General features: G+C 45.3%; 1 protein-coding gene across 2 annotated transcripts in view; it reads right to left on the reverse strand.

Moving 5' to 3' along the window:
* LOC136706854 (insulin receptor substrate 1-B-like) overlaps positions 1–21,931 on the reverse strand; it is an 86,490-nt gene that overhangs the window by 51,786 nt on the left and 12,773 nt on the right. The window contains exon 2 of one of the 2 annotated variants that reach the window (XM_066680529.1): positions 2,138–5,509. In XM_066680529.1, the coding sequence (XP_066536626.1) occupies positions 2,138–5,509 (3,372 nt within the window). Of the gene's footprint in view, positions 1–1,772; positions 5,510–21,931 lie in introns of those variants that run through there. The other variant, XM_066680528.1, reaches the window with a different exon arrangement.

Below are 21,931 nucleotides of genomic sequence, written 5' to 3' on the forward strand. Positions count from 1 at the left end.
GTTTGAAAGACAGGTCCAGAGAGGCGTAGACCAGTAACGCTCTTTCGGACACAGATCTTATTTTTCCAGCTTTGCAAAAAATTGCTCTTCACAAATCCGTGCCGCCCTTGTTATTAAAACCTGGGTAATTTATGCAGTTATGAAGGGCAAAGTGAGACAAGCAGGAAAAAGTGCAGAGCTGTAGATCAGAATGACAGAAGTTAGAGCTTTTTTTCTGCTGTTTTTGGGCAGGTTTGCATCGGTCAATTGACGCAAAAGCTGAAGAACCGGGAGAATCAGGGTCAGTGTGAGTCACGGGGACTGTGAGAGTAAACAAAAGAGACAGGGAGAAGAGGAGAGAATTCCAGAAGCGTAGAAACTACACCAGTGAGATCTGTGTTACACACCCACTTATTGACACTTGAGTGAAAGAAAGCAAACACCTACACACATCAACCTCCAGAGCCCAGACACATCCTTACTTTCCCTGGCATCCCTCTCTAGATCACCCCACACACACACCCTCCCTCTCACTTTCCCTCTGCCTGCTTCTCTTCCGCTCTCTTTATATTCTCTATTCCTCCCTTAGATTCACTCCACATTCTACCTCCCAATTCGTCCCTCTGTTTTTGTCACCAGTAAGAGCAAGTTTGGAGTTGAGGCTGGGAAAGTCTTCACAATTGCTCTGATCATCACTCACTCCATAAAGAAAAGAAATAAACACACACAGTCCTTTTCAGACCATTTCCTCAAGAGCAGCCAAGAAACATACCAATCAATCTGGCTCCAATGTTCTCTCTCTCTCTCTCTCTCTCTCTCTCGCCATCTGCCTGTCTCACACCCAGTCTCTCTCTCTCCATCTTTCACCCACACTAACACTCATTTGGTGCCATCTCTGTACTTCTCACCATCTCTCTCTCTCTCTCTCTTTCATCCACCCTCAAATAGAAGAGGGCACTTTTCCAACTTTTAACTCTAGCCCAAAAAATATATTTTTATCAGTCCGCTCCTACACTATTCACAGACGGGGAGTCATTTTGTGGAGAGAAAAAAAGAGAACATTTGAAATTTCAAGCCCAAAGTAGTTAAAATACACTCATAAACCTAAATATAATACACAAACATACATTAATATGGTGTATGACAAGTCAGAGAGTGAAGCCATGGAAAAAGGAGCATTTGTTACATGTAGGAGAGGGGAGGGGGGGTAGAGACGAGGTTGTGCCCACGTTAGGCCAATGCTGGGTTGGCTCCTTTTCAACATTCACAGCCAGTGCGCTACATTCCCTCCCAACACCACAGCCACGCTGTCAACCTAATGTGAAAAGCTCATGTACTGCAGAAAAGGCTTCTCTAATTCAAGCTCTAGCTTCATTAACTACAAAAGAAACCGTAGCGCTAATGCTAGGTAAATCAGGGAGAAATATTAAACAAATATAAAAATCTCCTACAAGGAATATACACACAAGCAAGTTCACATGCAATAAAAAGATATAATACAAGCACGTCTGACACACAACCCCACAAACCCACGTGAGTGCCTCCAATGACAAGTGAAAATGAGGTTTAAATACACAGCCATGTTTCTGTGGCTCAGAAACAACAGGAAGCCTGTTTTTTTTCTTTTGGCATCAGAATAAACTGAATGAAGATGACCTACTGCTGCATGATGCAAATAAACATTTATTAACTCTGGAATACACTCAGGAAACAAAAAAGAGTTTAACACCAGAGACTGATCACAAAGCAAATGGTTATGATATTTGGAATAGAGAACTTTCCATGCCGTTTAATCATTGCTGTTGGCAGCATAAAGCAGACAGGTGCCATATGTACCCAAGTGGTGCCAGGTGGGCATGAATAAATAGCGGAAGTACACCAGTGCCTCATAAAATGTCATTAAGTAATAGGCTGTATTCAATTTATTAACACAAGCTCTTGCTAAATACTGACAAACATCAGATAGGGAACAAAGGGACTAGAACAAAGACACGTACACATGAAAACAACTATATAACTCTGCCAATCTTCGTTAACCACTTATTGATGTGCTGCATGCTGTAATTTAAACCAATTTGAACTAAAGAAACCCGATTTGAACAAAGCAGTGAATTAACTGATGTTTATCTCCTACAGCTGAGATCATAACGACTCTTACCTGTACCGTCTTTGTTGTTGCCACTTCCTTGTTGTGATCGTAGCTCCTCTGACTTGTAGAAGTCAATGCTAGCATAGGTGTTTATGTTTGAAGCACTGCTGTTTGTACCGCCATTTCCTCCAGCACCTCCAGCAACTCCACTACCCAAAACGGAGAAGAGTCTTGCTGCGGGTGTCTGAGAAGCAGTCTGCACATCTACACCTGGGGGTGGCCTCTCCTTGGTGACCAAGTCTAAGTCTATGTAGTTGAGTCCTTGCTCCACAGATGTAGTTTGTGTAGCGGGAAGGCTAGTTAGCCCAGGGTTGGCGTATTGCGCAGGGATGTCTAGTGAAGTGCCACTGCCCCACAACACACCATCTAAACCAAGTCGGCGCGCCATAGCTTGGGTGTGTTCACTGAATACGGAAGTGGTGGAGGAAGAGCTTGCAGGGCACGAGGACACTGAGGAAGGGGCCAGAAATGTCTCAGAACAGTGTCTGCGGCGACCTTGAGGGTCTGCGCGAATTACCTTGGCACCTTGATCTGGGTTGGGGCCTTTGGAGAGTGGAAAATCTAAGCTAAGACCCAGGCCCATTTTGGAACCTATGGGTTCGGGTCTGTCGGGTAAGGTGGCTTTAGGTGGGGTGGAGCTGACTTTGGTACCTGAAGTCAAACCAAAGGCCATTTCTGTATAATCAGCACACACTATAGGAGCGTCCTCTGACTGAGACTCTGTCACGTGCCTCCTGCTATTTCCCATTTCTGCCTCGGCCTCTTCTTCATTTTGAGGAGTCGATCTCCGCTCTTCCCATGTTTTGGGTGCTGCTGCAGGTGGCGTTGGTGGAGTGGGAAAAGATGGGAAACCAATGAGAGTGAGGGGGAAGGTTGTGGATGAAGGGGAAGGTGAGGCTCCCAGCTCCATGTTGACGTATTCAGAAACTGTAGGTGGGAGAATAGAGGTAGAAGGGGTATGGGAAAGAGGTAAGAAACTAGCTACACAAGATGTAGGCCTTAGCATGCTATGATTGGAGCTGGAAGGAATAGAGCCACTTTGCTTTAGTCCTTTAGATCCACTGGCTCCTCCTTTAATGCTTCTCTCACTCTTAAACTCAATGCTGACATATTCACCAGGACTTTTGGGCTCAGGTGGGAGAGGAGTCTCACGAACCCTGGGCAGAGTGTTGGCTTTTGAGATGTCCACAAATAGGCTGAGAGGCCTGTTTCTCTGGCCCTGCCCTTGTTTTTTTGTCCCAGATCCCCATTTTTGGTGCAAGGCACTGATGTCCTTCACTCGTGCCCCTGGTACGGCTTGTGTCGTATGAAGAGGTTTCTCCTCACCCTCGCCAAGACTCTCACTGCTGGCTGAACTGGATGAATATGATGAGGAGGAAAGAGAGAGGTGCCGTCCCACTCCAGGGTCTTGATGTTGAGAGGGGACCCTACCATTGCCAAGACACTGACCATCGCCATTTGCACCGTCGCTCCCTAAGCACTTTCCTCTCTCTGACCCATCATCAAAGTGAGCTGGGGTGTTGTGCTTGTAAGAGCGGGGTAGAGAGTAATAAGAATATACCATTTTTGGAGGGGGGTGCTGAGAATGCTGGTCAGATGGGGTGAAGGGCTCATGAGGAGGTGGTGTGCTGTTGGCAGATCGGGCACTGATAGGTGACATGTTCATATAATCACTGCCAGCTCTGCTGTCTGAGCTGTTACCACCAACCCATGCCGCTGGAACACCACGTTGGTCTGGGGAGCAGCTGTTATTGGGGGACATCATCATATATCCATCTGTGCCAGAGACAGGCAAATGGATCTGCTGAGGAAGAGAAATACTGTTGTTGGGAGTCATGGCCATGTAGTCATCAGAGGTCTTAGAATCAGAGTCAGACACTGCTACAGACATAGAATGAGACAGGATCACTGGGGAAGCTGTTACCCCTGGGAGCATGGACATGTACCCGTTGTCAACGGCTCCATTACCACCCCTGGTATCATTCGATACACCACTTGCAGCTTCACCTTTGGACTCAGATACATCTATATATCCAGTTCCACCAGGAGTTTCTGAATCCTGACGAGAGGTGAAGGACTCACGGCTGGTGCTTCGAGACATGATGGCATAGTCGTCTTCCTCAACTTCCAAGTCTCCTCCTTTACGGTGTGGCGCAAGTCTTTCGAGAGCCATCGGTGGCAGGGATGCCCTTTTACTCATTAACCTACGTTCAGCTTCACTTTCCCGGCTAGAGGAGCGTCGCAGGACCCTTCTGGTTGGGGGTAAAGAGTTCTGTGTTGGCAGTGATTTGGATGCTCCTCTCTGTGCCATAAGGATGTAATTGGCTGCTTCATCTCCAAGAGACTGTCCACCTGAGCTACATGAAGACCCTTCCTGAACAGTTGGAGTCAGCAGGGAGTGCTCTCCTGGACTCGAGCCATATTCATCTGAGGAACCATAGTCACTCAGTGACCCTGAAACAGAGGGCTGGCGAAGTGAAATTCTACTGTAAGAGCCACCGTTTCCACTCACTCCACCGCTTCCTGACATCCCAGCACCCAGTCCCCCATAATCAGCCCCATTACTTGAGTCTGAGTTCTGGGCAGCTGGAGAGGCTGGGTTGGAGATGGATCTTATCAGAGAATGCTGAGTCTTCATAGGGGTTGGAGCACGTACAGAAGTAGATCTGAGGATGGGGGTGCTAGTACAGGAGCCATTCATGGTGGGACTTGAACTAGAAGCAACACTTCCAGCCCCAGGACTTGCTCCCTCCTCTACCTTTCCTCCATCGCTGGAGGTGCGACCTCTTGGAAAGCTATGCCGGGGTGTAGGGGATGCGCTGTTGCTGTTCCCACCCCCACATCCTCCAGCACACCCTGGTGGTTCTGTGCGAGGTCGCCTGATGAATCCTACCTGACTGGGTGGTGGGTTTGGGTGATGACGGCGAGATGGAACGCTGATCGGATTCGAAGCTGTAGCGCCTCCGCCACCACCTGCCGCAGCTGACTGTGATTTACTGCGTTGGCGAAACTCCTCGCTAAGTGCTTTCATGGCTTCAAGTAGAGTCTCATGCATGTTCTGTGCCACAACCGAATCCTCCACCTGCATCCAAAACTCTCCAGGACCAGTCACTGCCGATCTGCCAACTTCCACAAAGAAGAAATTCTCAGAGTGGCCACAACGTCTCACATTCATTAGCTGCAATACTACAGCTGCGGCATCTGAGTTAAGCTTGACGAAGTTGACTGTTTTCTCTGTTAGGCATAGACGGTAGATACCAACAAGGTTTTTGGCCTGGCCTAATCCTTTAGGCCATACCTTAACTTGCCAGACTTCCTTGAAAGCAGGCCCAGGAGATGGCACTCCATAGTCTCCAGCATTAACGTCACATATTGCTTTACCTGCAGAGATAAGGGATGGATATTAATTAGTACATTATATGTGGTAAAATTAGACAGACATTTTATATGATGATTATATTTTTATATGTTTTAAATAAGTGTATTTTTTAGATGTTTCTAGATCAAGTGACAATATTCTTTTTCCATTTATCGATGAGAAATATTAGACTGTCATGCCCTCGTCCTGTCAGGTCTGTTTTCCCCGCCATGTGCTCTCTCTGCACATGGCTCTGTCTGTTATTGTCCTTGTCTCTGCCCTAGTCCCGCCTTTGTTCCGCCTCCTCATCTGTGTCTCATTTGTTACTCTGCCCTCTCATTATCTGTCTCAGGTGCGTCTCGTCTGTGTTTTGTATTTAAGTCCCCTTCCCTCACTTCCTCTTGTCGGACATTTCACCTTGGTTGTGTCTCGTATCCAGTTGTTTCATTTCTAAGTCGTATCGTTCCCGTCAGTTTGTCTGTTCCTCGTTTTGTCTCGTTCGTGCCTCGCTTCATTTCCTGTCATTGTTTTGTTTCTCCGTCGTCATCGAGTCTCACGTCTGTCTGTTTCTACGTTCCCTCGTTTTGGTTTTTGCCCCAGTCCCAGTCTTTGTTTCGTTATTCCCTTTTGTAAATAAAGTAACTGTGTTTTAGCGTGTGCGTCCGTCTCCGTCAGTCCGCCCTCTGCGAGTCCCTGACATAGACATTGACTTCATGAGGCATTTTCTTGACACATTTAAATTAATTTGCCTACAAACGCCTACATTTGAAACAGGCTAAACAGAATATCCATAAACTAAAATGTGGACATAGCATTGGTCCGCATTATATTATATTCTACACTACACTAAACTAAGAAAATGGTGCAACACGGAGGTGGACAAAGGTCATTAATAGATGGGCTACACAGGGAAATGAGCCGTTGCTAACAAACCTGCACACTGAATTAAATTCAGGTACAATATCAAACATGCCCCCCACTTGGCTTTGGTATCCAAACACTTTAGTTGTTTAACATTTACACACTATGGTCTATAAGTGCAGGACACACAAGAGGACCTCTGAAACAACCTTCCTCTTGAGAGCAAACATGACCTTCCCTCTCAACTCTGCTACAGGACTGAGAAGAAGGGTAGAGGCCCAGCTGTAGTCGATCAGTACTTCCCTTGCAGATATGTAAGCTGAGTTTGGTGATAAACTTGCTCTGCGGTTTTGACTCAGGAATGAACTGTTTCTTTAAACAAACACTACAAGCAGTGAGCGGCTCAACAAAAAAAAAACATACACCTCTATGTCCAAAAACAGCTGACACCTGCATGTTCCAAATCAGTGATCCCCAACCACCCCTGTGACATTCTTACTACACCCACCTGCATGGAACATCCAGACTTTAGGGCATGCTTCAAAGAATAATAACAACAAGAAAACTACTATATGGCTGTGGAAAAAACGAGAAAATAACTATAACAAAGAACTGCTGGGGTACTGTGTCTGAGCAGAGTCCTAGCACAAGCTTCCTAGTGATAAACAGAGCCAGAAAACTGGAATGTCATATTACACAATGTCAAATTATTATCACATTATTCAGTGATCAATGTCCAGTTTTCTTTATCTTGTGTACAGGTCCAACTAGTGCAACTCAACTAGAACTGAACTAGTCATTATACAGCATTTTACATTTATTGAATTTTATTGCACTGTATTTATTTGTATCTGTAGTTTGTTTGTTACCAGAAATTCTTTTACAAATCGTCATTTTGACAAGTGCAGTGTTCTGTGTTTTACAAACTCCATGTTGTGTATGTTTGTAAGGGTAAATATGATAAAAACATATATGTTATAATGGGGGGGGGGGGGGGGGCACAGTGGCGCAGCAGGTAGGTGTCGCAGTCACACAGCTCCAGGGACCTGCTCCGGGTGACTGTCTGTGAGGAATGTGGTGTGTTCTCTCTGTGTCTGTGAGGGTTTCCTCCGGGTGACTGTCTGTGAGGAGTGTGGTGTGTTCTCCCTGTGTCTGTGTGGGTTTCCTCCGGGTGACTGTCTGTGAGGAGTGTGGTGTGTTCTCCCTGTGTCTGTGTGAGTTTCCTACGGGTGACTGTCTGTGAGGAGTGTGGTGTGTTCTCTCTGTGCATGCATGGGTTTCCTCCGGGTGACTGTCTGTGAGGAGTGTGGTGTGTTCTCCCTGTGTCTGCGTGGGTTTCCTCCGGGTGACTGTCTGTGAGGAGTGTGGTGTGTTCTCCCTGTGTCTGCGTGGGTTTCCTTCGGGTGACTGTCTGTGAGGAGTGTGGTGTGTTCTCTCTGTGTCTGTGTGGGTTTCCTCCGGGTGACTGTCTGTGAGGAGTGTGGTGTGTTCTCCCTGTGTCTGCGTGGGTTTCCTCCGGGTGACTGTCTGTGAGGAGTGTGGTGTGTTCTCCCTGTGTCTGCGTGGGTTTCCTTCGGGTGACTGTCTGTGAGGAGTGTGGTGTGTTCTCTCTGTGTCTGTGTGGGTTTCCTAAGGGTGACTGTCTGTGAGGAGTGTGGTGTGTTCTCCCTGTGTCTGTGTGAGTTTCCTCCGGGTGACTGTCTGTGAGGAGTGTGGTGTGTTCTCCCTGTGTCTGCGTGGGTTTCCTCCGGGTTACTGTCTGTGAGGAGTGTGGTGTGTTCTCCCTGTGTCTGTGAGAGTTTCCTCCGGGTGACTGTCTGTGAGGGGTGTGGTCTGTTCTCTCTGTGCCTGCATGGGTTTCCTCCGGGTGACTGTCTGTGAGGAGTGTGGTGTGTTCTCCCTGTGTCTGCGTGGGTTTCCTCCGGGTGACTGTGAGGAGTGTGGTGTGTTCTCCCTGTGTCTGCGTGAGTTTCCTCCAGGTGCTCCAGTTTCCTCCCACAGTCCAAAAACACATATTGGTAGGTGGATTGGCGACTCAAAAGTGTCTGTAGGTGTGAGTGAATGTGTGAGTGTCTGTGTTGCCCTGTGAAGGACTGGCGCCCCCTCCAGGGTGTATTCCAGCCTTGCACCCACCGCGACCCTGAACTGGATAAGAGTTACAGATAATGAATGAATGAATGTTATAATGGATTGTACATGTTAATTCCTGTCGTATGCTGTGTCTGTGAATTCACGTACAGATAAATTGAAACTTTTAAGAAGAGTTGCTGATATGTTATTGATTAAAGCATTTGTGGTCCAGCCCGTACCTGACAGTGAACTGAGTGTGATGTGGCCCACTACCCACACTGAGTTTGACAGGTCTAGTTTAGTGTATTTAACACTAATGCACAGTACTGCGTTTTTTTCCAATGAACTGCCCTGTGTCCTGGTATGTTTATGGTGACATAATGCTATTTTGCGTGTGTTAGTTAAGTACTCGCATATTAACATAATCTCATAGTAAAGGTCCATGTGCAACCAATGTATTCATTTATACAGTTTTAGAGTTGTACTATTTAAAGCTAAATACCCTCACAGTCAGATCAGATTTCTTCCTGGGTTTGATCTTCAGACATTTGGTAAATAGTTCATAAAGCAAAATGTGTGCTTGGGGCTAAGCCCTGGGTGTCCTAGCAGTCTAGCCACACCCCTGTTCAGGTAAACACCAGTGCCAGGGCAGCTGTTTAACCAGCGTGAGCAAAAAACACGCACAGTCTGACCAGCTCGATTACTCACTCTCTCTCTCTCTCTGTCTGTCTCTACATGTGTTGACAAAACAGCCTTAAGAATCTTGTGTGTCCATCAACTAAACACACAAGACATACGTCCTCCTGTGGTAATTTACTCCATTAATCTTAAAATATGTATTGTTTGTGTGTCTTTCTCTTAATCTGTGGTGACCTCTCCAACTGCCTCTTGTTTATTGAAGTAGCGTATCATTAAACCGGAGAGCGTGTTTTTCTGTGATCTACCTCCAGCGTTGATAATCACATAAACAAGGCTTGTTTTTACATTTGCAGGCATGTGTGTGTGTGTGTCTGTGTGTGTGTGTGTGTCTGTGTCTGTGTGTGTGTCTGTGTGTGTGTTTTGTTTCCTAACCCTCAGTGGCTTGGCTGTTGTATCTATAAGGGACAGGTAGTAGGAGGCCCACGTTTTGCTGCCTGTTTGTATAATTGTATGAATGAAACATTGCTATTTTAGTTTTTTTACTCTCATTTCACTCCTCTATTCTCAGGTTGACTGAGAACGTATGTGCATAGCAGGATACTGCATTTCTTTTCAAGGCTCTGTGTGTGTGTGTGTGTGTGTGTGTGTGTGTGTGTGGTCGAATGTCCTGTCACTATTTGTGTGTCTGTGAAGACATTTAGCAGGAACACTATATATCCCTGTATTTACTGTTTGTGTTTTTATGCCTCTCCATGTGTCCAGTGCAAAAAAATAGGGAGAGACAATGAGAACCATCTGGAGAAAAGAGCACACTGCACACACTGCTGAAGACAAAGGGCTCTCTAAACGGACTCACTACTCCACCACCATTTGCCCAAATTTAAATGTTTTCTTTGGTCTTACAATCTTTTCCCCACTTTATTCGTCACAAATTATACTATTAACTCATTAACTGTTGGTGCTTTTCCACTGCGTGATGGGGCTCTATTTGCTTGGTATGTGGTTGGTGTTCTACGAGAATCCTGAAATGTACTTGGTGACATTGCAAATCACCGTCTCCAACGAGAACTGCACATGTTTGCAAACCACAACAGTGGTGGTAATGTCAGCTGTTGTTTACTCATTGTGTATTCGTGTGTTGCTTGTGTTTTTTTGGGATTGAACACAGCTCTGCGCCCCAGTTTCTTCAGATGAGTTTTTTCATTCCTTGTTGCACCATATGGCTCTTGCTGGACGTTTTTCTACCTCACCTCCAGGAAATATTTCAAACTCATAATTTTACATGCTGCTGTTCCGAGTCGGACAAAAACAAACGTGAACTCTTGTGGCTTGAAGATGACTTTGGTGCTGGATTTTTGTGATTTACAAGTATCTCTGGCCAATCAGCGCTCTGCAATATTTACATAAAGTTTAGTCCCTATTCAGCTCACTTGGAACAAGCAGGGACTGAAACACGTACTTGGTTCCAGTTACTAGAACGGAAAAGCGCAAAAACAGAGTAGAACTGAGTCAAGTAGAATAGGTACCATGCAGTCAAAGACAACACAGACAACTCTGGAAAATGAGGGCATGTATTCGCTTATTCTGAGACATGAACCCCTAACACAACACCACTGTAAATATCATCACGGTAGGAGGAGAACCCTTACTGCGTGGCTCTCATCAGCTAACATACCCTTAAAACTTTTTGTATGACGCTTGTAATGAGGTTAGATGATGGGCCATCTTACCCACCCATAAGATACAGGCTGTTATACTTAGGCATATGCAGCTGTTCTATTACACACTACAAATCAAATATATTTCCAAGAAAATTGATGCCTAACCGCTGCTTCAGAGAATAATGAGTGTGTACCACAGCAGAGAGAGTCATTTCTACATTAATCTCAACCAGAGATCAGTTAGTTTTATTGGTTTCTGAATAATTCCATAAGGGTTTTATTTTGGTCATTTTCACTGTAATTAAAAAAAAAGACAAACAGTAAAAAAGTGTGTTTTTCTTATTTTATAAATTTCCAATTAATTGAAAAGAGCCTTTCCTCAAAGAGACTGAGTTCGGGGGCATTTTGTGGAACAGTAGTTTTGCTCGAGTGAGTGTCTGTGTTGTTGTATGTTCTTGGGTGAAATTAGTAGCTAGTGTTTAAAATGTCACAAAAACAGATAAACAAGACAGATATTATTCTCCCTCTGTCGCTCTCTCTCTCTCTCTCTCTCTGTCTCTCTGTGAGAGAGACAGAGAGAGAGAGACACAGAGAGAGAGAGAGACAGAAAGGGAGAGAGAGAGAGAGAGAGAGAGAGAGAGACACAAAGACAAAATACGACGTGAAGAAAGAGAAACAGGGAAAGACTTAAAGGTGAGAGTTTGAGAAATAGAGAGAAAAGGTTTAGTAAATAACAGACAGCTCCAAGTTAAACCATAGCTCTGAGTGGACCACACACACACACACACACACACACACACACACACACACACAGCACTTTTGTGTTATTCCGAAGGAGCCTTTTTACAGTGTGTGCAGTGTTTACCTAATGAAAGCCTGCTTCAGATCCATTTTACATAAGCACACAGCACTTCAGCTGGCAACGCTGCTCTCAGAGCTTTGATCTAAGAACACGATGTGTCACAGGTCCCTCCTGTTCACAACAGTGCCTCGCTGTCAGATTACACACACACACTGCTACACTCAGCTCAGACTAAACCCGGCTGGAGCTATGATAAATACCACAGTGAATACACACATCTTAACAAAGTAGCTGCTGATTTGCACTAAATAGTGGGAGGTCAATATCTGGGCCGCTCTGGTGAAAATAATACATCGATTAGTGAAATAGCTATTTAGGGTGGAGACATTGTGGACATGTGCACATAGGCCACATTAATGTCTATGGACCAGCATGAAATGAACGGGAATGGATGTACTGGAGCAGCTGCACATGAGCTTAAAGTCATAACGCCAAGCTTGAAAGGTATAAACCCCAGGCATTAGGCTTTGGAGCAATGGAAACGTGTGGGAGCACCTCTTGGAAGAGTTAAAGTGGTTTTATGTGTTTCAGAAAGATTCTCAGCACCAGTAACTGATCTCACGAACGATTTTTCTGCAGAAAAGGGGAATACAATCTCTATTTAGAGCCTTGATTTCATGAGAAACACTGCGTAAACAGGCGTCAAAATCAAGGATCAAAAGGTGAAAGGACAGGGTGCCCTTCAAATAACTTTTCAGCTGTTGAATCTGTGAGGAACGAATCAAAAAGGAATGAAGAGAGCACCCGTGTGAAATGTACCTTCCTCTGCATGCTGTGTACATTTGAACATGAACACGATCAGCTGTTGACATCGGTATCATCACGTCTCAGGATCAGAACGTTCTAAAGTGACAGACAACATCAAACTCATTCTGATCACGTCATGGAGAAGATCTGAAAGTTATAATGAAGTCTTTAGCTAAACACTGCCCTGATGTCTCCATAAAAGCTTGCTAATACACACACACTCACACAAATTGCTGTTTTCCCCGAACTCTGACGCTAAAAACGATGACTCCTGACTAGAGAAAATTATAATGTGGTCATGTTTGTGTAGTGCAACAACAACAGTCAAATGTGTGTCAAAACATACAATGCTCAACAGTGCACTTTCATTCAGCTCAATTACGGAGAGGACAGGGCACTCTGTACAAAACTAGGCTACGATTAGTTTTGCTATAAGGCTTCACTTATATCTGGTTAAAATACCTCACACACACACACACACACACACACACACACATGCAGAGAAAACACACATCACTGCCTTCTCCTGGTTCATTCCTATCCAACTATTCGGCCTTTGATTTCCCCTTGAGTCTGCAGCGAGGGAGTAGTCTACCTCCACCACTGGATCAGATTAAATATGTGATTAGTGCTCAGCCTCAACTACTTCCTCATTCCTTAATGCTGTTCCGCACACAGCACTGTTTTTATAGCGTCTCAGAACTCAGGCTTGTTTCATCTCATCTGGGCATCCTTCCGTCTTCAGGTGACAATGGTGCAGCATCTAAGAGTTTTAAAGTTTATTAAGCAGAGTCCTGCTCTGGAGCGGCACTCTCTGCTGCACTTGATCAGTGTTGACTGCTGGACTGTTTGTTGTGTTTCTTACCTCCTCTGCTTCTTGTGCACCTCGCCTGACAGTAAGACGCCAGCCTAGGCGATCTCCTGCACAAACTGGAACTGGACGGCTTTGGGGATGTGTCCCGGATCCATTCCCCTGACATGACCAAGCCATCGAAGGCGTCTCTCACAGAGAACGATAAACATGCCATTCACGCTGTTCACCTCTGCATTAATGAAAAGCGAGCTGGTGATGATGGATCATCCAAGTTGTTCCTGTCCATGGTGACAGTTGGAGGATGTTCTGAAACTTGGGGCCATGATGGTTGTTTTCTTCACGCTAATTGTCAGGCCAAACTCCTCACAGGTGTTTAACAAGCTGCTGTAGGTCACCTTCTGTGTTGCGTCATCAGCAAAGAGCATCTCACCGATGAGTACAACTATGACTGTAGTCTTGGCACGAGGACATGCAATGTTAAACAGCTTCCCATCACTCCTTGTGTGAATGTAGACTCCCTCACTGCAGTCCTTGAAGGCGTATTGGAGAAGCGTCAAGAAAAAGATGCCAAAGAGCATTGGTGCAAGGACGTGTCCTTGTTTGACTCCGCTGGTGACTGGGAAAGCCCCTGATAATGCACCGTTGAAGCAGACTGTTCTGTGCATGTTCTTAAGGAACAAGGTGATGATCGCTAGTGTAAGGATAAACACGGGAGGCTAGGATCTGTAGGCATCACCGACTACGCTGAGGAAGTCTGTGCTGTCTCTATTGTTCCTATACAGACTGATGATGCTAGTATCTCACATGTCCTGGGGGATGTGTGAGGCAGAAGAGTTCATTGCAGGTGTAAGAGCAGTGCAGATGCCGTTGATCCCAGGGGCCTTCCCACAAGCAAGACTCTTCCAGGGTGGGTGGAGTTCCTAGCTCTTCCATGACAGGTCAAGTCTGGGACAGTATCAAGAGCGATGTTGGTGACGACATATTGGGTTGCATACAGCTCAAGGTAGTGTTCAGCCCACAGCTGCAACTGCTTTCCTGGGTCTGTGAGGCTGGGTTTGGGTTTTAGTGAAGTGGTCTTTACAATGGCTGGGCCAGTGGTCTTCTTTAGACCCTTGTACATCCCTCTTGAATTCTCAGCATCTGCAGCTGTCTGTATGCAAGTGCGGAGGTGTTTGTGTTCCTTCAGCGATGGCTGAGTTGTACACAGCGTCTCGGACACGTGACCACTTGGAGTTGATGGCCTTCTGGCCTCTTATTGAGGGTTTCTTCCAGCCTGCTGAAGAATAGCTGAGTTTTCTCAGTGTTTCTAACGCAGCAGGTGGTATTTATACGGGGGTGTCCCTTCTCCTTTGAGTGGTGCTACTTCTTCGGAGTTAAACGCATCTTGCTTACGATGAGGGAGTTTTCTGTGTCAAACTCTGCGTTATGATAACAGCGGGTGAGTAGGACACTCGCAAGTTTCATCCGCCTGGTGAAGACTAAACCCAGCTGGTTCCAGTGGTGGGAGCAAGAACGTCTCCAAGACACTTGGTGGATCTCTTCGCATTTGAACAACTCTAACAGTCGCTGACCAGATCGACCAGGCCTCAGTAATATAATATAATACATTTTAAGCTGATTATAAATGCACAGCTCCCTTTACTCGGGTATTAGCTTCTACTCATTAGATTACATAATACCATACATCCACATAAACATTAGCGAGGTCAGGTGCTGAAGTTGATTTGTTCTGGATCATGAACACCACTCCAACTCGTCCCAGCTCAAGGCCCCACTGCTGAAGCTCCACCACTCCAAAGAAAGCAGACCAACTGCTCTAAAACAAACTGCTAGTTCTCACTTGGCACTGACCATGATGACCTCAGCCTCTGGCGAGTCCCATTCTATTGTTTGATGCTGTTGTTGGACACATGTCCATAATGAGAGCCCTCAAAATGATTTCACTCATTTCAAGAGTTGTCTATGACCATTCAAACGTAGCATGTTTGTCCCATGAGTAAAAAATATCATTCTATGAACACACAGTGTTCACCAGGAAAAAACAAACATAAGTTTTAAACTTAGAAAAATGTGGTTTTGACACGATGTCAAACATTATAAGTAACGTTTGGTCTGAAAATGCACGAAAGTCAAAAACACAAACAAACACACACACCCTTTCTCTCTGGAACATAACACACTGTTATCATTAAAGTCCCATTTATTGGGGCTGTAAAAGTCTGTTTGCTCTGATCACCTGATGAACTAGATCTATCTGCTGTCAGCAGCCACCATATCGACAAGACACCCATTAGCCGCACTCACTGATTGGTATTCTATGTGCACAGGCAGGCAGGCACACACACACACACACACACACACACACACACACACACACAGAGAGAAAATAGGTCACAAAGAGCAGTGCAGCAGGGTTTGGCTTGGTGAGTGTAATTAGCTGACGTTGAAAAGGCAAACTTAACCTTAATAAAAATGCACAAGTCACTAGGAATAAAAAAGGCAAAGTGTAATTGGATATAAATCATTTCTCGCTCACAGTAAAACACTCAGAGAGAATCTGATGAACGTGAACACATCAGTCAGGGATGGATTACTGACTAGACTCGGGACAACAGGATATTCTCAAATATCACAATGACGTTAACAAATAGCAAGATTCTCATTTTACACACCACCTCAACTTCATTAACCCTTTGCCTTTTGTAAAAACACCAGGAACCCTGCTCTTACAGCAACTGAGACAATCCACTGTAGTAGTAAATTTCACAGTAGTAGTTTCATTCATTCATTATCTTTAACCCTTATCCAGTTCAGGGCGGCGGTGGGTACAGAGCCTACCTGGAATCATTGGGTGCACAGGGAGAACACATATCACTCCTCACAGACAGTCACCCGGAGGAAACCCACACAAACACAGAGAGAACACACCACACTCCTCACAGACAGACACCCGGCGGAAACCCACGCAGACACAGAGAGAACACACCACACTCCTCACAGACAGTCACCCGGAGGAAACCCACGCAGACACAGAGAAAACACACCACACTCCTCACAGACAGACACCCGGAGGAAACCCACGCAGACACAGGGAGAACACACCACACTCCTCACAGACAGTCACCCGGAGGAAACCCACACAAACACAGAGAGAACACACCACACTCCTCACAGACAGACACCCGGCGGAAACCCACGCAGACACAGGGAGAACACACCACACTCCTCACAGACAGTCACCCGGAGGAAACCCACACAAACACAGAGAGAACACACCACACTCCTCACAGACAGACACCCGGCGGAAACCCACACAGACACAGGGAGAACACACCACACTCCTCACAGACAGTCACCCAGAGGAAACCCACGCAGACACAGGGAGAACACACCACACTCCTCACAGACAGTCACCCAGAGGAAACCCACGCAGACACAGGGAGAACACACCACACTCCTCACAGACAGTCACCCTGGAGCTGTGACAGAGACACCACATGTTGCTCATAATGAGATTTTCACAAAATGTAAAGGGCAGCTGCTGTGTTCAAATGATATAATCAACTAAAGGTAAGTGAGCAGGGCAGACGTTCAGTACATAATGTAAATAAAATGAAAGAGTAATAATTTTGTTACTCACTACGCAGAGGTGGCCAAAGTAAATAAAAGTGGTTTGATAAAATCAACAGTGTACAAATGCTTTTAGTGCACATTGTATTTATTTCATGTCGTAAACACATGCCTCAAAACACTGCTATTTTTGTTTGTTTGTTTGTTTCTCGCCAGGTAAAAACATGAGCTTGAATGTTTGCTGCACCTGATACCCACATTAGCGCTCTTCTACAGGTGTAGTACAAAGAAAAGAGCTGGAGCAGGAGGAGTGATATCTCACTAGATGCCCCAAGCATAGGGTGACTATCTGAGTTTTTTAAAAAAGAGGACTCATGGGGCAGGTTTAAATTATTTAATACATAAACAGATGCTCGTTAACAAGATAAAAAACAAATGCCTTTTTGGACAGATTCCTTTCCATTCAACATCTGGCCCTAAGCCAAAATAATAAAATAATATTTCTGACATTTCTTGACAGTTTATTGTCATTGAAACCTGTTATTTTCTGTTCACACCACACTTCAAAACTGAAGCCCATTATTAAAGTGACTTGTTTACACCAGAAAACTCAGGATCACGACAGAAACTGAGGAGTTTAACTTTTAACTGTGTTTTTTTAAACGTTACTAAAAGCAAGCACCACATTTCATCAAACAGAAGTGATTTAGAGTCGATTAATGATCAGAGCATCGCTAGGATCCAGACATTTATGTAAAAATACTTATATTTCATACGTTAAAGGTCTGACTGATAAAACGAGCTGGAAGTGAGAGCTGTAACTCGGTCTCTCTCCTGTTCTGGTTTTAATGAGTGAATGGTCTGTTTTCTTCTAAAGTTAATGTGAAACAGAAAAACTGCGCAGAGATGTAACTGGATGAACTCGTCAGAGAGTCAGGTGTGTGTCCGTGTATTTGTGTCGTTACAGGGACAGAAGTTTTGTAAAATACAGAGCAGAAAGTGAAAGGCTCGTGTGACACACAAACACTTCCAAATACGAAGAAGACACTATGAGAAATGACCTTAACAACTTTCAACACATTTCTGATCGAGGCTCCAGTAAAACACTGATGTGGAGCAGAGCTCGGCAAGGGGTGTGTGACCCCTTGAACACTTGATCCCGGTGCACCATTTCTGCTCATCTACAACAACGTCATCGAAGTACACACTTCAAGGAAGGGATTCGGGCTCATTGGAAGACCTGGGACAGGGGGAAGACTGTGGACGAAACCCCACACTGTTTTGGAATCCCGGTCCCAAAAAGAGGCCATGTCCAGAGAAAAGAGAACGTCTGGTCTCCCAACCAAGCACCCACTATCTGACCACACACACTCAGACATACACTCTCACACAAACAATCCTTGCACTGGACTGAGCTCCAGAAAACCCTCCCTTCATGACTTTCCCCACAGTTGCCCTTTTTATGACTTAGGTTCCCTGTATTAGCAGTGTACAGACACCCAACCCCTATCACCCAACACCCAATTGGGTGCACATACATTTTTATAACAGCAAAAACAAAAGTAATACCTCCAGACTACAGTCACACGTCTGTTCTGATGTGTATCGTTATTAGGCAGAAAGCTCTGTATCAGATATCAGAGGAAAAGAATGAAAAGAATGAATGATCCGGTCCCGTAACAAATCCAGCCTGAAATAGCACCATAACAATAGCAGGAGGGCGTTTGAGCAGTTGGAGTACGATGGCCTACTTATAAACCCCAGTGTTAGATGTTCCCATTAAAAACAGCACATTTTCAAGCTTAAGACAAAATGTCAGCTCTGTGTCGGTGTCAGCGAATTCTCAAGGATTCTAAAAAAGTAGGTTTTAATTTAATGTCTGTCATCATTATGGGTTTAAGGTTTTGGAACGCAAAAGGCGGGGGGCTGCGGCAGTGTTTTAGGCGGTGTGTGTGTGTGTGTGTGTACAGCAGCAAAGGGAGCCAGAGAGGATCAGGGTTCGGGGGGGGAGGGGGGGGGCACAGTTACATAAGAGCTGTTTTGAAAGTACGGAGATGACGGCGCAGTAACAGCCGAGAAAATATCAATCCACGCTCTGGGAGTGATCCCTGCATAAAAACCACAAACAAGCAGAATTCCAGCGCCACAGTGACCTGATTAACACTGATTCACTGTGTGGCTCGGCCCTGATCAACGCAGTCGGGAAAAGCCCACATTAAACAACCAGTGCTTCACTCGTCACTGAAAGGAGTGAGATATGTTTATTTGAGGGACTGTTTCATAACGAGGACAAAATGCTGAAGCCAGGGACAAAGTCCAGTCCGGAGTGTTTCCAGCTCTCGGCTCCTTCGAAAAGAGCAGGAAGAGTGAGTGACAGAGAGAGAAAAACAGCTGTGCATGTGTGAGGGACAGAGAGAGAGAGAGAATAAGAGAAAAAAGGCAGAGAGAGAGAGAGAGAGAGAGAGAGAGAGAGAGAGAAGACAGAGAGAGACAGAGAAAGAGAGAGAGAAAGATATACAGAGTATATAAAAACTGGGGTCTCCAAGTCTATCCTCAGCTGCCAAGTGTCGCCGTCTGTCTCTCTCTCTCTCTCTCTCTCTCACACACACACACAGACACACTCAGTCACTAAACTAGGTTCATTTCACACGTGTTTTGTGTTATCATAGAAAACACACCCGCACACCCGCGCACACACACACACACACACACACAGCTGTCATTTTCAATAGTTGCTGGTCACAATAATCATAAAATTCCGTCCGTCTTTAAATGTCCTGTGTCATGCGAGGACACTGTGGTCGTTCTTTACTGCGGATCGTGCTGAGGTTGATCTCAAAATGATGACACAGAAACAGAGCATGATCGAGGGTGGGGGGGAGTGGGAGCTGGTTTTCACCACTGAGACCTGGCAAAGAAACCCCGGTCCACTCACATGCGGCGTCTTAAAACTGCCTTCGTGGGGTATTTCCTTCTCTGTTTACTCCTTATCTAATCTCACACCGAGGGATCTTTTGTAACTTTTAAGGAGTTGGGCCCCCAATCAAACGTATAAGAAAAAAAAAGAGAGATCCATGTGCACTCCTCGATAAACGGTGTATTATTCAGTATCTACATGTTTAGATATGATTTGAAAACTGCTGTATGAAAAGTGGATATTAACAGAAAACTTGAACGTCCTGAGAACAGTCATTTGTGCATTTTTTTGTTATTTCTTCTAATCTACAGTGGATTATATAATAAATATTTGGGTCACCATAAGCCTCTGGCAGTCACAGACCTCAGGACCAGGACCAGGGCCCAGTGGCCAGGCTCTGATTTCACTTACACCCAGTCTTCGTCATAATCACAGCAACCAAAATCAGAGTAAGAGCTGAGAACAAGAGGTGCACTTCATTTCTTATCTTGGGCATATTTGGTTGCTCTAAATATAAGTGCATGTGCGCACACACACACACACACACACCTACACACACACACACACACACACCTACACACACACACACACACCTACACACACAAACCTACACACACACACACACCTACACACACACACCCCTACACACACACACCTACACCTACACACACACACACACCTACACACACACATGCACACACACCTACACACACACACACCTACACACCCCTACACACACACACACCTACACACACACACACACACACACCTACACACACACACACACACACACACACCTACACACACACACACACAAACCTACACACACACACACAAACCTACACACACACACCCCTACACACACACACCTACACCTACACACACCTACACACACACATGCACACACACCTACACACACACACACCTACACCCACACCCACACACCCCTACACACACACACACACACACACACCTACACACACACACACACACACACACACACACCTACACACACACACACACATATATATGCACACACACCTACACACACACACACCTACACCCACACCTACACACACACACCCACACACCCCTACACACACACACACCTACACACACACACACACACATACATCATGGGCACACACACACATACACACACCTAAACACACAGCTCCACATTACCAGTGTGGGTGGGACAGTGCTCAGAGATGTTAAAGGACGTTTGTGAACAAGATTTTTTTTCTATAACGGAACAATCACACTGTTCTGTCGTCAGTAATGAATGAGTGTGTGTGTATACAGGAGTCACAGGCACAGTGTAATGGTTTCATAAACGACTGATTTAAATGGAGGTTACTGCAGGCAGCGCCGCGTTCTCCAGGCTGATGGACCTGTTGGTCGAGGAGTAATCAGTATCAGAATCTGAGAAATTCTCACATGATCAGAGCTGCTTCTGGGAGCGGAACGCTCGTCTACAATTCCTGTAAACACCAGCACGTTTACCGGCATGAACCGGCTGCTCTGAGGTCATCAGGTCTGACTCTTATTTGAAGGGAAGTTGTATATCATCACATTGGGATTAGAACCACATCTTTTGGTTCTGGCTTTTTTCTTCTTCTTCTTTTGTTTTTGTGAGAATTGAAAGATGAAGAACATTTTAAATCATTACCAACAGGGAGCCCCCATCAGAGTTATAGATTCCATTTGGAGAAGCAGATTCTGTCCCTAAACCATCAACAAAACACCTTCTGTGCGACAGTTGTTTGTTAACTCAGTGTAACAGCTCATTACCTCCGTGTCTGAATGTGTTGTGTGTTGTTTTCAGACGTCTGCGTCCAAGACAAATGCCCATTTAGTGTAAAGGTAATAGACTAAAATAAAGGGCTGTGAAGGTTCAGACCCTGCTGATCACCTCCCCTACATCTGACACAATGTGTGTGTGTGTGGATATCTTACTCTGGTCAGCTGCTGATGTTTAAAGGTTAAACTCTTAATTCCTGCTCATCCCTTTAACATGCTGATAGTGTTCTGTGAGATTTACACATACACACATATACACACACATACACATGACTCTGTGTGAGACAGAACTCTCACAAACAAGCCATTCTCGCCAGGAACTGGATCGTACGGCATGTAATGTGTTTTAAGCCATCCCCCTTCTTCTCTGCTTGCGTCTGTCTGACAGATATCATCACAACGTCCAAGGAGTTTCAAAACATAGAGGAAGTGGCTGTGTCAGGGCCTTGAACCTAAAGCTGTTCTTTAGTGAATGCACACAGTCTGCCACCAATTTGGCAA

This window comes from Hoplias malabaricus, chromosome 9 (genome assembly GCF_029633855.1).
Source record: "Hoplias malabaricus isolate fHopMal1 chromosome 9, fHopMal1.hap1, whole genome shotgun sequence".
Taxonomy (NCBI): Eukaryota; Metazoa; Chordata; class Actinopteri; order Characiformes; family Erythrinidae; genus Hoplias; species Hoplias malabaricus.